We start from the raw sequence: 16,702 nt of genomic DNA, 5'->3' as shown, positions 1-16,702 counted from the left end.
GAACCCCCCTTTTTTTCGCTCAAAATGCAGGATTTTGCTTCATTTTTTGAAATTTTTCCGGGGGGAAGCCCACCGAACCCCCCCCCCCTCGAAAGGCACCGGCGCACGCGCCAGTACCCACATTACAATGTACATGTGCGGCTCAATGCAAGATGATTACATCAGCAAGAAGGTGAATTGATGGCAGCAGAGCAACAATGAGTACTCTCCTTGGCTCTCTCTCTATCAGTCTGTCTGTCTCATTGAAGAACCAAATTGACTACAAAACAGCAGGACTGAACAAATTTGGTCAGTGGTGATGCATGAATGATGATGTCAATCCAGCATGCCCCATGCACGGGCCAAGGGTCGCGGGAATGGCCGGCCCAGGAGCAAAATCCACGTAAGCAAACGGTGTGTGTTGAGACTGTTGCAGGCGTTAAAAGTTTTGCCGACTGCCAACAACAGTCTTAATACATGATATTCGCTTCCGTTCAATGCAGGCCAGCACACATTTTGCCACTTGTCAGCAGGGCGTACTAAAATTCCGGTATTTTACTGCTCCCTGCTGACAAGCGGCATGCTAAATCCGAACAGTACACATTTATGAAAAAGGGGTTTAGAATTGGAACGTCACTACATGTAGACTCAGGGTATGTATGTACCGTAAAGTCTTGTATAAAAGCCGCACTTGAATAGAAGCCGCAATTTTGGGCCGATCAAATCACACATAAGCCTGGTTTTGTGTTGACAATTTGATATACATAGAAATACCTGTCTTGTATAGAAGCCTGCAAATTTCACCAAGAAAGTCATAGAAGCCGCGGCTTTTATACAAGACTTTACGATATGTACAATCCATAACCATGATTTGGTCGTACGATCGTAAGGGCGTCATGTGTGTCATAAGGTAGCAGCAGGATAAAAAAATAAATAAATAAATAGAACCTAACTGCACTGATAAACGAGCTGCCGATACCTATCACGGCTCAGGGGTAAGATGGACTATAATGTACATGATTGTACTGCCCCCCTGGAAAATCGCGGGAAAAATCAGAAATTTGCGGGCGAAAAGCGTGAAAAATATGGGCCAGATTTAATCTGCAGAAACTGCAGTATCTTGCAACGATAGTTATGAACCACAAAAACGTGAACGGAGGAACTAGCAAGGAATTTCGAAGCGAGAAGAACAGCGCAATGTCAAAGTTCGGCCCTGGCAACCAAAGTTCACAGCCACGCGCTTCGCATACACCAAGTACACATAGCCCAGGTGCGTGCCCCGTATGGCCTATGGGTTCCTGGGTGCCCGGAATCCCCCCTTTTTCGCTTAAAATGCAGGATTTTGCTTCATTTTTTGAATATTTTTCCCCGCGGGAGGGCACCGGCGCACGCGCCTGATAGCTAAGAACACACCATGCATGAAAGTCTGTACAGGGCCAGGGTGGACCATGGCATGGGCTCACGGATTCACTGACAATGGAGGCAAAATGAAGAAAATTGCACGTTTTCCGCGGAAATGCTAGATTCGCAGAAACCCACGAAAATCGCGGAATTTGTCGCGGCCGCGGAATCGCGATTTTCCAAGGGGACAACATGTAGCACCAACACGAGCACAGAGTCATCAATGCGATTCACTGAGCATAGCCTAAATCGGGAGACAGGGTACAAATACTTTATAATAAAGAGAGGGACTGTCAGCGCCCCTGACTCACCAGCAGGAAATTACACTTGAGGTCTTACGACTAGGGCGCATCAATGGACTAAGGCGATGTCTGCGGCCCGAAGCAGACATGAAAGAGTTGGGAAACTGAAAATACCAAAACCAGGTTAATAAAAAAATCGTTCAAAAGAGTACAAGATGGATGGATCCACTAAAAGTGTATGGTACAACACGTGTGTGGGGCACTTGGCGATGATGTCAATTCCAGGGCAAGAGGCCATCGCAACGTAGCACCAATGCGACTCACTGAGCATAGCCTAAATCGGGAGAAAGGGTACAAATACTTTAAAATAAAAAGGGGGAGAGCACCCCGGACTCAAAAGCAAGAAATTACACTGAGGTCTTACGACTACAGCGCATCAATGGACTAAGGTGGTGTCTTGCGGCAGTTAGGAAACTAAAAATACCGTAACCACGTTAATAAAAAAATTGTTCAAAAGAGTACAAGATGGATGCATCCACTCAGAGTGTATAGTACGACACGTGTGTGGGGCACTTGGCGATGATGTCAATTCCAGCGCAAGAGGCCATCGCAACGAGTTACGTAGCAGAAGCACTACAATATCACTCGAAACGCTGCGTAAACGGTCAAGCACAGTCGAGAAGGCGCTGCCATAATCACCATCACCACATGGGAGTTCCTCCTCAAGCGTAGCGCTGGGAATGCCCGTACACCACCAGCACACATACCCGGCAACATAGTCATTGGCATTTCGCTCACGAGCCGGGTTCTTCTCTGGTGGTGCGGCCTATCAAAGCCGCTATTCGAATAGTAAACCAGATTCCTTATTTAGCTGCTAATCACACGGCAGAATTCAACGCTTTTCAAATAGTAAACCAGATTCTTCGTGTAGATGCTCATCATATGGCAGAGTGCAGTAGCAAGCATGGCTGTCTCTACAGCATAGCAGCCACACACTCATAGTTGAACTGTCAGCCGGAGATCCTGTCCCCGGGCGTCGGCCAGAAATTCAGGATAGGGAGAACACAACCCGCCTGCTATCACATGCAGCAGGCTCGACAAACTGACGCAAACGAAGGTGATGCTGGACGAGCTTGCGCAAGCGAGGGTGGTACCCGATGACCTGGCACAAGCCAGTGTGATACTCGATGAACTGACACACGCGAGTGTGATACTCGATGAGCTGGCACAAGCGAGGGTGGTACCCGATGAACTGGCATAAGCCGGGGTGATACTCAATGAACTGGCACAAGGGATTGCAATGCCCACTGAAGTCTATATAGCTATTCCTCAACACCGCCACGAGCACGCGCCACCACAAACACGCGTGTGAGAACCGTCAGGTACATGATGACAAAGACTACCAGGACGAGATCGTCGAGCAGGCCGAACAAGCCAAAGACGGCCTCCGGGATGATATCCAGAGGCGAGAGCAGGTACACCAACATCACCACAATCGAGAGAAGGACGCGGACACGAAACATCAACAGCAGGTAATGCCCGGTCCATAACTGATGCCAAAGGTAGGACAATAGTGCCGGAGCGTCTGCAATGTACTCCCATGCCTGAGGAAGAAAGAAAGGCAAACAGGAAACAAGAGCACAAAGAAACTTGCAATAGCAGATGTCACCAAGGAGGGCGGACCATTGCGACAGAATCTAATTGGACCGATAGCACCAGTCAATATTTTTGGCATTTCGCACTTTTCCCATGAGCATGCAACTTTTTTTCAAGTGTAGGTTAGAGAAACAAGACCAAACCCGGTAGAAGCCAGGCAAATTCTGGGAGAAATGGAATCTTTTTTCCGAAGGCAGAAACTAAAAAAAACCCAGGTTTGAGCGTACCTCAAACCAACAAGCCACTCGGCTACGCATGGCGTTAGCGTAACTCAAATCAACAAGCCACTCGGCTACGCATGGCGTTAGCGTAAACAGCAAAGGCACTACTGTTTTAAAGTCAACAAATATTCGTCGCATACTTATTTTCGCCTGTTTTGGCCTGGGCACGTTTGGCCAAAAATTTGCTGCATGCGAAAATTTGTTTTGCAAGGTTCAGTGTATACAGGCAGCAGAAGTACAGGCTGACATTTTAATGCGCCAAACATCTGTAGACTTACAGGACCCCACACGAGCATGCTCTGCTGTTACGAAAGCCGGAGCAAAACACTCCATGTTCATGTCCACAACTAGAATATGCCATGCACAATAATAAGAGCTGAACTATGGGTAGGTAGCATCCATCGTTGTGTATATAAGGTTTTATTTCTATGTTTCTCGTCACCCGAAAATCTAAAATCGTATGCGAGAGGTGGAAAAAATAAATAATGACCGAAAAATAAAATAAAAGTTTACTAGACCTTTGGTCATACATTCTGTACTAAAATCGACCAATACACCGTGTAAAATAGCATCCAAAGTTAGCAACTAGTATGTGGTAGGAGCTTCTGTGCACATGCAGCTAGACTGCGCAACGAAAACTGAATGCAGCGACCTCGCATCAGGTGCCGCGCAGGCCAGGCTAGGGTGCACTTGTGCATGTGCTGGCAATCACAGTGCAGGGTTTTTTTCTCTTCTTTTCTTCCAGACTCCTGTATCGTATGCGCGCGGGTGACGAGAAACATGGAAGAAAACACGCGTGGGCTAAAACAAATTAAGATTGAGGGTTCATCAGCCATAAATCCCGCCAAGACGCTTTGACATTTCGGGCACGGTTTACGTAAATTAGCGCCATCTGGAAATAAGCGCCGTGCTTCGTACGTGCAGATTTGTGACGAGCACAATACGGTTTCTTTTACCGCCGCGGCGCATACCATCACGGAATGCTGACTCCTTACATGCATGTGTCTGGTGCGCCCACGTTTGTTTTCAATTTCTATGTAAAGGGTTTGCTCCCACGCTGGAGCTCGCGCTTTCCGCCGCCTTGACTTTACACTTGACTGACTCACGACTGCCATCCAGAGCACACAAGAAGTCCATCGAACTTTAATTTCTATGTTTTGGTAAAGAGCCATTACTGTACTGCTCCGCCCACCTGTAATACCTGTGAAGACCGCACCAATGTAGAATTTAAAGTTTGAATTTGAAGATACTGTAGTGTTTGCTTCATTACCCGAGCATCCTGGTCGCTTTTGTGTGTGGGTATTGATCAAGATGGACACACACACACACACACACACACACACAAGCGCACACACCATGTACCATGTATATGCCCGTCGCAAGAGAAGCACGCAAATCTGCAAATGCACTGGGTGTGCACCCACAGATTTTCTCTTATAGCAACGATAGCGAACAAGATCTGAATGAGACAGATCAAGACTTGCGCCAGATAACTGTCTAATCCACACAACTGGCGAAGCCATATGAATTGACCACCAATGCACACCTGGTCAACACCACACGGAGTACATGGGCATAAAACGGCCAAGACAGTTACCGATGCACACCCTACACTTGCTGGGGTAACCAGTATAGACAGCACGCTACTTTGATAGAAGCAGACACTAGATGCACTGGTACCCTGAAGCCACATACACACACACACACACACACACACACACACACACACACACACACACACACACACACACACACACACATACACACACGCACGGGCACACACACACGGGCACACGCACGCACACACGAGCGTGCACAGATACACGTAACAGTACAGGCATACTACATACAGTTCTCGGAACACCTGAAAACCTTCTGTTGTAGTCATTAATCCGCCCCAAGATATCTTCCCTTTCTCTTTCGTCATGTGCCCTGTCAGCCTCCGTGAAGTCAGGAAGGAGTATTGATACCTGGGCAAGAATAATGCCAGCATCACATCGTGCACACACACACACACACACACACACACACACACACACACACACACACACACAAGTGCATGCACACACACACACACGAGCGCGCACACACGCACAGGCAAGAGCATATACACACATACACATACACAAACACACACGACTAATGCGGATGTCAGACGTGGAGCTGTAGACCATAGAGAACACCTGACTGACTTACTGCAATGAAACGTTTGAACAATGTCCTGGCAAAATGTCTAGGAAGGGTGTCACTAATGGATAAGTGACTCACCGACTGTCGACATACTGGACACAGGATTGCCCTCAGCAGATTGGCAGCACGTCCATAGTATTCCAGAATGCACAGCCCTGCACACATATAGAAACACATGCATACGCAAACAGGAGAGAGAGAGAGAGAGAGAGAGAGAGAGAGAGAGAGAGAGAGAGAGAGAGAGAGAGAGAGAGAGAGAGAGAGAGAGAGAGAGAGAGAGAGAGAGAGAGAGAGAGAGAGAGAGAGAGAGAGAGAGAGAGAGAGAGAGAGAGAGAGAGAGAGAGAGAGAGAGAGAGGGAGGGAGGGAGGGAGGGACGGAGACACACACACACACACACGGAGAGACAGGGAGACACAGGGGGAATGAAAATACCAGAAAAGCCCAGCGATTATCGGATAGATACCGTCAAGAGTACATATCTCCAAAGAGTGTGAAACGGCCTCAACCTCTACCACTGCTTCGACGGCAGAACTTCGCATCACGTGACATGGTTCAAAGTGTTACACTGGCAAACAGTGTAAAGTGACCACCAGAGAGTTGAACCCAAAGCAGAGTTGCGTACAACCCTCCATCCACATGTATCATGCACAGGGTGCAAATAATGTGTACGGGTTCGGCACGCGATATGAAGTTCTGCCGTCACAGACTCCCTACAATAGCTGGAGTTGCACACTCTTGGAGGTTATGTACTCTTGTTACTGCTAACGCCACCGCAGAAGTGGCATTGTAATTCTCGAATGACTTGACAGTTAGGCCGTCATCACACTATGTTCTCCGACTCCCGTTTACGTCTACGTCTATGGTGAAAAAACCACAGCGGGTGGTCGTGTCATCAGACAGGCACAGTTCTTGAAGCGTACAAGCAGTCACGTTTTTTTAAGAAATTTGAACGCACGTACATCGAAGTGCAGGGTCGCTCTGAAAAAGGCTGGAGGAGATACGCACGTTCATACAAAAAGTCGTAACCCCCCCCCCGTCTCCATACCACGTCTACGTCTCCCGTTTCCTCTGCTACCGTTTTCATCCCGTATACGGATCATCATGACAACCGACCAAAAACTCCTTACGTGGACGTAGACGCAGCGCTTTGTACCATGGTGTGATGACAGCCTAATGTTGGCAACCTGGTGAGATCAGCAGTTCTCTTCCCAGGTGTACTCACTCCCCATGGCCACATGCACAGTTGCGCTTGGTGACGAACCCATACACATTTTTCGCACCCTAAGTTATGCATCATAGACACAGGGTTGTACGTAACCCTGCTGTGGATTCAAGTCTCTTGTGGCCACTTTGCAGTACTGTTTGCCAGGCTAGTGCCAGCGTAACCTTTTGAACCATGTCATGTGATGTGAAGTCCTGCCGTCCCAGCACTGTATAGAGGTTGTGTAGGCAGTTGCACACTCTTTTGGGAATTGGGGGTTCTGTACTCTTCATGCGGGTACATATTCTCATCGCCACACCCGCACACATGCCATACAAAATGCAGCGTACGGGGCGAGCCCCCGACTTCACCCCAGACAAGTAAGTGTGCCTCTATGAACCCTTAGTAGTGACTATCGACTGCATGCATTTCTCGTTGAATGGCATGGAAAAATACGAAAATCAACAAATGAGTAGAGGGACACCACTTTTTCACCGGGGGGGCAATCAGAGTGGGGAGGGCAATCAGAGTGGGGAGGGGGGGGGGGGGGGGCTCTGTGCCCCCCACCCTCATTTGGCTAGAGTCCTGCATTCCCATCACCATACCAGCACACATGCACGTACACATTCCCATCACCATATCAGCGCACACACTGAGAACACAACTCACCGCAGAACACGTGCCCGCAGTTGGTCATCACGACGAACTGCGGCTGCCCCAGGCAGATCGGGCACGGGTCGTTGTCGTCGGCATGACGATGGATCTGGTCGGCATCCACCGGTATACCCAGCTGTTCTCGCGCTTCGTTCACCTGGGCAATGTGATCCGGGTGTATGTCTCGCCGTCTGAATCTACTGCACACGTGTAGCGCTATTACCGTTGCGCATAAGACTAAGAATGTCGTCAACGCCAGTATGACCTCGTCGCCAAATCCTTCGACCAGCTGGTCCACCATGCTGCTGGGTAGCGGGTCTGACTCAGCCATGGAAGCTGTGCCGGGACAACGTCAGGTGCGGCGCAGTCCACTGAGTCCGACGGTCACGATTCCGATCACAAATTACAAACAGTGCTCTGGACTAGGAGGGTGCCAAGCCACGCGTAAAAATGGAACACAGGCTCTTTTTGCACACACACACACACCAACAATGACACAATAGTGCCAAAGACACTTCAGGTAAATTGCTACGCTCTTTCCACAGTGCCTTTTGCCCGGGAGCACTGAAAGTACGTGTACTAGGTAGCTAGGCTGGTCTGTATTCAAGTACCAGCCCAACGAGTCACGGTGCTGCACAGGCAGACAACCCGAGAGCAGTTCCAGCCAATGCTCGTACTACAATGCTCCACAGACTGACAGCTGCAACAACTATTGTAGAGAACTCGAGAACTGATCCAGTGCAGTGCTCTCTGTTTCATTTATCCTCCACGTCAACACCGACTCCACGTCAACAACGACTCCACGTCAACAACGATCGAGGAGCGCGCATGTAGATCCACCCGTGCAAACTGGAATACAGGCTCTTTTTGCACGCACACAATGACCCCAAGCTGGCAAGACACGACACAGTTGTCCGGTATGTTCTTTGAGAAGTGAAGATTGAAATGTGGAGGACACCCGCATGCACGTAAGTACAAGGTCAGTACACGACGTCGATTTATATTAGTCTGTCATAAAAATATAAAAAATAATTATTAGGGTTTTGAATTTTCGATGACGAAAATGATTACTTCACTTGATCGCACGCATGATGTCATTCTCAGTAGGGAATACCTATTCAATAGGGACGTTTAGCAATGCGAAAATTCGAACTTTTGGTGGTGGCGATATTTCGCGAAAATCTATTTCGAAAAAGAAAACTTGTGAGCAATGCGAAACGACTTTTTCTCGAAGCTATTTGAATCTTATAGTACCGTACCGTATACATGGTACAGTCTCAAGCAGGGGGCTGTAAAATTACTACTCCCTGTAGTGAAATGCGTACCGAGAAAAGAGAAAGTTACTTTCGCAAATCACTGCAACTTCGCGTCCAAGTTTTCGAAGTTTCGACCTTTGTTTCTGTACTCATTCCCAGACTCGAATTTTCTTTCGAACTTTCGCGTTGCTAATAGGCCATTCACACGACGGCCAAACTTACTTTTATCGTACTGTTTCCAAGGATATTTACTCGGATACGATAAACTTGGACACCCGCGTGCAACTGATTTTTTATCTTGGCCGAGGCCCTTTTGCTCGCGATTATCTTTGCACGCCAGGAAAAGTGTCGGTTGTTGAAAGTGCGTACTGCAAATGCAGTGCTTGAACAAGGGAAAATTCAAAATTGAACATTTCCCGGCATTTTCAGGAGGTCACTATGGATACATTGACGGTTGCAAAGTTTGCCCAGCACCGTGTGAACTGGATCACGGTTTGCCAGTGTTATCTTGGTCACACATGTGCAAATGTTTACACGTCGTGTGAATGGCCTATAAACGTCCTTAAGGCCGAGTAAAAAAAATTACTAGATGATCGTCCTTTTTTTTGGAAAAATCGGGGAGGGCGGGAGGATTTTATTTTTATTTTTTTACTTTTTACCCTCTCATGCACACAGTGTACACAACAACATCAAGGTTTTTTTTCTCTTTTTTTCTTTTTTTTTCTTTTTTTCTTTTTCTTTCTTCAGCAGATCGATACTGACGTTGTGATATACTAGTAGTATGTGGTCCATATAGTAAAGAAAGTATTAAACAAAGCGTGCACATGTTTCCTGCATCCGCGATCGGTAAAAAACCAACGATTTCGGCAAAAACTCACGATTTAAAAAATAAAATATTTCTTGGGGCGCTGACAAAAACTGGGGCGGACGGGGACGATCATCTAGCTTTTTTTTTTACTTGGCCTAATAGTGAGGTTTTGCATTCCGAAATTCGGCAAAAAGATTCGGCACGCGGGAGCGAGGTCGAAAATGCACACGAAGATTCGGCATGGTTGTTCGGAAAAAGCTCACTTTGCCGAAAATATTTTTCGGATGAAGTTTCTTGTAGAAGAGCGCTAGCGCGTGATTTATTCAAAGAGGTTTCTTATCTCGGCATCGCTTCGCCGCCGTCTTTGGCGACATCAGTATCGTCAGCTACCTCTGATTGCTTCTCTCCACTGCCTGTCTACTCTCTTTCGCCTGGAGTGTCCTCACCGTCATCTGTGTGGCTGAAAAGACTATGGCGATACGCATAAAATTTGACTTGGCCATGGAGTTGGCTTTTCTGAGGCGACTGGGGAGGCAGGTTTGGCCCTCGACTCTTTGGGCGATCAAAGTTCGTTGGAATCAGCAAGGAAAGGAGCACGGGACAGGACATTGCTGATGCTGGGGCTCACGAAATGAAAACACATCACTTTCGACTTGCAAAACAAACGTTGGTGCGAAAATTCGGCATTTTGATGTTCGACAAATGACCGAAGAACGCCGAACCGAAATTCGGAATGCAAAACCTCACTAGTATATCGAATATCATTATCATTCATGCAGCCAGTCAATCTGTGTTCCTCAGCCTACCTACTCAACAACAAGCGGCTCAACTGATGAGAGGTTGTTGTTGTTCGGTTGTTGTTGGTGTGGTTGTTGTTGTTGTTGTTGTCGTCGTTGTTGTTGTCGTTGTCATTGTTGTCGTTGTTGTTGTTGTTTCAAATCTTTATTGTCACGATAGCCAGTGGCCAATAAGGGATGTTGTTATTGTTGTTGTTGTTGCTGTTGTTGTTGTTGTTGCTGTTGTTGTTGTTGTTGTTGCTGCTGCTGCTGCTGCTGCTGCTGCTGCTGTTGTTGTTGTTGTTGTTGTTGTTGTTGTTGTTGTTGTTGTTGTTGTTGTTGTTGTTTGAAATCTTTTATTCTCACGATGGCCTGTGGCCAATAAGAGAAGTTGTTGTTGTTGTTGTTGTTGTTGTTGTTGTTGTTGTTGTTGTTGTTTTTTGAATTTGAATTATTTATTCTCACGTTGTTGTTGTTGTTGTTGTTGTTGTTTATTTTTACTTCGCAGATTCTAACGGGCAGGTTGCCCAATAACAAGAAAGCGAATGACAAGAAAATAATAATAACATAAGGGACTGGGTACTACCAAGAGTACATAACCCGGGGGGTTATGTACTCTTGGTACTACTACTACTTCAGTAGTAAAAGAAAATGAAAGGGAGGGGGAATTCCCCGAAACACTGTGTGAGCAGGGAGTGGTGCTTTCCTGCAGGTTTGGTGAGTGGACGGTTCGATGGACTTCTCGCGGCTCTGGGTGGAAGTCGCGAGCCAGTCAAGTGAGATTTCAAGTCGGCAGGAAAAGTGCGAGCTCCCATGTAGTGACCAACACACCCCAACAGGCCCAAGCATCGCCGAAGTCGCACCAACCTCTTCTTCATATTGCAGTACATGTAGGTACATGTATATAATACAGACCTCAGTAGTATTGAGTCAGGTTCAAGCTTCAAGCCGTGTAATCATGGTAATAGTCCGGAGATTGAGCACTGAGCAGCCAGCTCTTAAGATCTTGGCGTATTAGTATCATGATTATAACTTACAAGAGTACACAACCCCTACAAGCGCTTGGTCAAGTTGCATGGCGTATACAGATACAATGCACCACCAAGCCTTGCCAAACGGTTACTCTTCCCCCAAAGAACGGTACTCCATAGACTGATGATTAGCATTATGCAGCGAGCCACCTGCCACCTAGCCTCAGGCCAGGGGTGTGACTGTCCAATGGTGATCCGTAGTTATAAGCGCGATAACTAGACAAGCACAACTTTCTCACTTCAAGTTAAACTTTACCTAGGGTTCCCAGTAAAAAGGCAGTAGCCTGTTGGGACTCCCCTAGTAAAATAATAAAAACTTCTACTACTACTACTACTACTACTACTACTACTACTACTAAGTGACTTGGTTGGTTGCTTGGTTTGGCTTATTTTAATTCGCACAATAAACGGGAACTAAGCTCAATGAAATAAAGGCGAAAGGATAAGACTTTGAAACTGAAATAGCGATAGCGGCTGCAGCACTCACGTAGTGGTAGCGCTCGTGAAGGCACTGGCGGCTATTCCACCATGTCTTCGTTCAACCTCTATAAAACATGCCAGCGAGGTGTACTCCAAATTGCAAGTAGCAGGTTCCATTCTGATCTGATGAAGACTGTAGCGGATGACGGCGATATCACAGAGGAAACAGGTCTACATTGTCGTTCAAACGGATTTCCTGGCCGTGAAATTATAATTTTGGTGGATCCCACGCAGAGCAATGCACTGCAGCCTGGTGGTGGTGGTTTTTGGTCTATGCAGCTATGCGTACCATCTACGGCCAGTAAGCATGGTAAGAGGGCTAGACAAAGTGTCAAGGGTTCTTGCATCCTGCAAATAACGCTCTATGTCCATTGCAAGATGGGGAAGAGCATACCTCACAGAAAATCCTGCCCAGATAGACAGACCACACAAAAGAGAAACCAACAGAGACTGCAACGTGCTTCCTTCACTCCGAGTTTCGTGTCCAAGAACACTCATCAGAGTGAGACGGTGCTCAAAATGATAACAGAAGTGATTGTGTAGATCAACTACACGTGTATACCATGGTATACTGTAGCACTGATCAGGTCGGTCATACATTAGCCCTTGGTGGATAATCATGATAATGCAGGCAGAGAAAATGCATGGCGGAATCCGCGATATTCATGTTAAAACAAAATGGCGTCACGATTTATTGAAAGTGGTATAGTTGGTGGTACGAGTGTTCAAAACCATTTGAACTTCATACTGTTCGTCTTCTTTTTGACATGCTCTCTTTCCATCGTCCTTAGCTTTTGTTTGTTGAGAGCTGTTTTGGCTTTCTCCTATACCTCTGGAGGATGCCAAGTGATGGTTTTGAGAGGCTGGTGATGGCTGTGAGCGAGAGTTTGCCGATCGGCGTCGTCCTCGCTATAGCGATGAAAATACTAGTTACTGCGCACCTGGCAGATATCACAACACGTCGGAGCGTCCAGGAGCAAAGGAATCTTGGGTTTTCACTGGAATCTAGTTCCTCCAGCATCGTGTAGCCCACCGTCGGTGAATGGCGGTCCAGAAAGGTCGAACCTGGTCTTCTGCAGCATCTCGCAGTCCTGCGAGGCACACTGAATACGCCTGTCATGTATTCTACAAATAAAAATCACGAAGTAGTGGACTTTACAGTGATGAGTCTATCCTGTATGCTGCAAAAGACGCAGGAAATGTGACTGGTGTCCGTACACTCAGTGACTGGACGCCAACACCCCAGTCTTCTCCTGCAGGATCTGTTTGACATTGACATTATGCAGTAGGTCGGCATTGACCTGGTTTGGCAGCTATCGTAAAAGTATCTGCCTGGTTGGATGTAGCAGGTTGGTGTTTGCTCGTCGTCCAGTCCGGAATTTTCTTGTAACTCGCGGTGGAGTACGCGCAGGGTTTGTGATCATCCCTGTTCACTTCAATATTATCAAACACAACGTTCCCTTTGTCACTCATCTTATCCTGAGTACTGAATTTGCTGACAATATTGCACCACACTTGTCACAACCTACCGCCACTGCTGGCGGTGGCGACTGGTTCGTCAATGGCGGTGACCAGGCTGACTGACTAGCTTCGAGACAGCGGCCTCGTTGTCAACCCCGCGGCAGCCTAAAGGTTGATTTTATCGATCCAGCCTCAGCGCCATGTTGACGATGCCCTAGTGACTGTGTGTCATGGATTGCCTTGCCATCAGCGGTCATTGCCGTCCACCTTGGTGCAGCCCTCTATAACTGGCTCAGCCCATGGGAGTCTCAAGTGGACAAAGTTGTTGCCAAAGTAGCTCAGAAGATTGGTGCATCGTGGTGTAGGTGAGCACATAACTAGGACTTCCCAGCGCCTATTTGTCCAGGCTGCGATACTATGTGACATGCTGTACTGCACATTCTTTTCAGCACTGCAAGGCCGGCAGCTGCACCGACTGCAGGGGCCGCGCACATGCAGGCCGCCTGTTGCCAGTGCAGCATTCTGGAACGTTCCTTCCTGCTGAGATCCGTGGAATAATAACTTTCTTTGCTTCAAAGCAAGTTGCTTACCTTTCTGTTGTGCTCCCAGTGTCCTTACAACAATAACCTACAGCAATGTTTTATTTTCCTTTCCATTCCCCAACCAATGAATACTACGATGTCGATTCTATTTCTGAATACTTTAGTGTGTGCCCGCGCACGCACGTGTGTGTGTGTGTGTGTGTATACCTCACTCGCCACTCGAAATTCTGTTCCCCATCACTGGAACACTGCCTGTTCTTTCAGGACCTGCCATCATCTGCGGATGGGCATTCAATGATTGTATTGTGTGTGTGTGTTTCATTCAGAATCAGATCCGCTATCGTTGCTATAAGAGAAAATCTATGGGTTCACATCCAGTGCATTTGTAGATTTGCGTGCTTTTCTTGCCACGGGCGCATACATGGGACATTGTGTGTGTGTGTGTGTGTGTGTGTGTGTGTGTGTGTGTGTGCGTCTGTGTGTATGGGGATATTGTCTGTATCGGCTTTTGGTACTAATGTTCAGGTCTGTGCTTCCATGTGTGAACATGAAATTGTTCGGTTCTGTGCATGCTATTGCTATGTTGTATATTATTGTATGTGTGCATTTCCACGAACAGTGTAGATGAGCGTGGAGAGTGCATTCATCCCTCATCAACCACTTCCCATTGGGCTTACGAGAGTTTTTTCTGCGTACCTCTCATTTTTGTTTGTTTCTCTCTGATACTGTATTGATGCCGGTACCTGTACCTCGATGTGTTCCTCTATCTGCAGTCACCTTTAACCTTCGGTCAAGTTAACGTTTATTGTGCTCTGTTTATCGTGCGAATCAAAATAAACAATAATAACACAAGTCGTGCTAGAGTGACGACATGTGCGTGTAGTAGGGTTGATGCGATGGGACGTTATAATTAGGTGGAACAGAACACACATTGGGCAGATTGATTGGGCATCATTGATTGTGCTCAGTCTAAACAGTGAACATAATAATTATCTCCAGTGACAGACTGTAGCGGCTAGCCTCCAATAGGTAGCTGGCACTAGTCCCTACTGCTTGTTTGACAGGTGCCGCCAGAACCCCTGTTGTGTCATGCTATAGATGCACATGCCCTATTCTGGGGCATACTGAGGTACTTTGATTTTGTTGACTGCATGTAGACAGCATCCAATAGTAGTACTCGTAGACCTTGGCTCTTTGTAGGTCAACCACCATCGCATGGATCGATCGGTGACTATGCACTTGGAGGTTGGAATAGCCCGCACTGAACAGATTTTGCCATGGCCCAGGGAGTGAACTCGCTTACTCGACTATCCCGGTTTTAGTTAACCAGCATGAGTTGTGCAATTTGTCCATACCATGTTGCGAGCTCACAGTTGTTTGGGCAGGTTTTGAGCTGCACCACGAAACAAAGCGAAATAACGGCGTGACTGTAAAGCAAGGAAGCGGCGAGACGGCACTTCCAGGACGAGACAGGCAGTAGAGATGTGTTCACAGCACGAGCAACCTCTCAAACCCTGCCGGTACTCCACAGTTACAAGAAAATGTCGGACTGGACGACGCGCCAATGCAAACCTGCTACATCCAACCAGGCAGATAGCTGCCAAACCAGGCCAATGTCGACCCACTACATATCGGTATGTCAATGTCAAACAGATCCTGCAGGAGAAGACTGGGATGATATTGGCGTCCAGTGTACGGACACCAGTCACATTTCCTGCGTCTTTTGCAGCATACAGGATAGACTCATCACTGTAAAGTCCACTACTTCGTGATTTTTATTTGTAGAATACATGACAGGCGTATTCAGTGTGCCTCGCAGGACTGCGAGATGCTGCAGAAGACCAGGTTCGACCTTTCTGGACCGCCATTCACCGACGGTGGGCTACACGATGCTGGAGGAACTAGATTCCAGTGAAAACCCAAGATTCCTTTGCTCCTGGACGCTCCGACGTGTTGTGATATCTGCCAGGTGCGCAGTAACTAGTATTTTCATCGCTATAGCGAGGACGACGCCGATCGGCAAACTCTCGCTCACAGCCATCACCAGCCTCTCAAAACCATCACTTGGCATCCCCCAGAGGTATAGGAGAAAGCCAAAACAGCTCTCAACAAACAAAAGCTAAGGACGATGGAAAGAGAGCATGTCAAAAAGAAAACGAACAGTATGAAGTTCAAATGGGTTTGAACACTCGTACCACCAACTATACCACTTTCAATAAATCGTGACGCCATTTTGTTTTAACACGCATACGGTCCAGGAACCTTGTCCGGTATATTTCATGCATGTTTGGTATGTGGATGAAGATATGGAGCAGAATTCGGGGCAGGGAGTCGGATTTATACGACTCCCTGATTCGCAATTCGGGAAGTGCCTGCCATAAGGCTAATCGGAAGAGTCTGCCAGTTTCCTGAGCATTTTCCGACAAGGGCTACCATGCATATCCGATACCGCATGGGGGTGGGGGCAGGCCGGGGAATCCAACTCACATGACTGTACACATTGGAGTGAAATCATTGTAAAAAAAATTGGTCCGTTCGCGTTGGCGTTGCGTGTTCTTGCCTTCTTGGTGACATGTCGTTGCGGCCCACCTTGTTGCTAGGTGCCAGGGCTTGTCTTGTTTACACCATGCAAGCCTAGCCGCATGTCCTGGTTTGTCGTTCGCGGGTCGTGATCATGCAGTCTTGATATCGCCGGGACGGTCGGACGTGAGGTTGAGCAGGACTGAGGTTTCGTAGATCTACGCTGCATTCTTCGTGTGCCAACCTGAGCTTAGACAGCTTTAGCATTTAGGAACATTGCCAT

The 16,702-nt window shown here is 47.4% G+C and overlaps 2 protein-coding genes across 2 annotated transcripts in view; one reads left to right on the top strand and one right to left on the bottom strand.

The window, feature by feature from the left end:
- Positions 1-1,604: 1,604 nt before the first annotated feature.
- On the bottom strand, positions 1,605-8,512 carry LOC135825651 (E3 ubiquitin-protein ligase RNF170-like). Its single transcript, XM_065338266.1, has 4 exons — positions 7,561-8,512; positions 5,768-5,844; positions 5,350-5,469; positions 1,605-3,226 (listed from the first exon to the last, which is right to left on the bottom strand). Exons 1-4 carry the CDS (start codon positions 7,874-7,876, stop codon positions 2,945-2,947), a joined length of 795 nt encoding a protein of 264 aa, XP_065194338.1. The 5' UTR covers positions 7,877-8,512; the 3' UTR covers positions 1,605-2,944.
- Positions 8,513-16,529: 8,017 nt separating this feature from the next.
- LOC135825653 (peroxidasin homolog) overlaps positions 16,530-16,702 on the top strand; it is a 14,190-nt gene continuing 14,017 nt past the window's right edge. Inside the window, exon 1 of the mRNA XM_065338270.1 lies at positions 16,530-16,702. This exon is cut by the window's right edge and continues 634 nt beyond it. The gene's annotated coding sequence lies outside the window, so the exon portion shown is untranslated.

The sequence above is a fragment of the Sycon ciliatum genome, chromosome 10 (genome assembly GCF_964019385.1).
Source record: "Sycon ciliatum chromosome 10, ocSycCili1.1, whole genome shotgun sequence".
NCBI lineage: Eukaryota > Metazoa > Porifera > Calcarea > Leucosolenida > Sycettidae > Sycon > Sycon ciliatum.
This window is presented reverse-complemented; position numbering and strand designations above follow the sequence as displayed.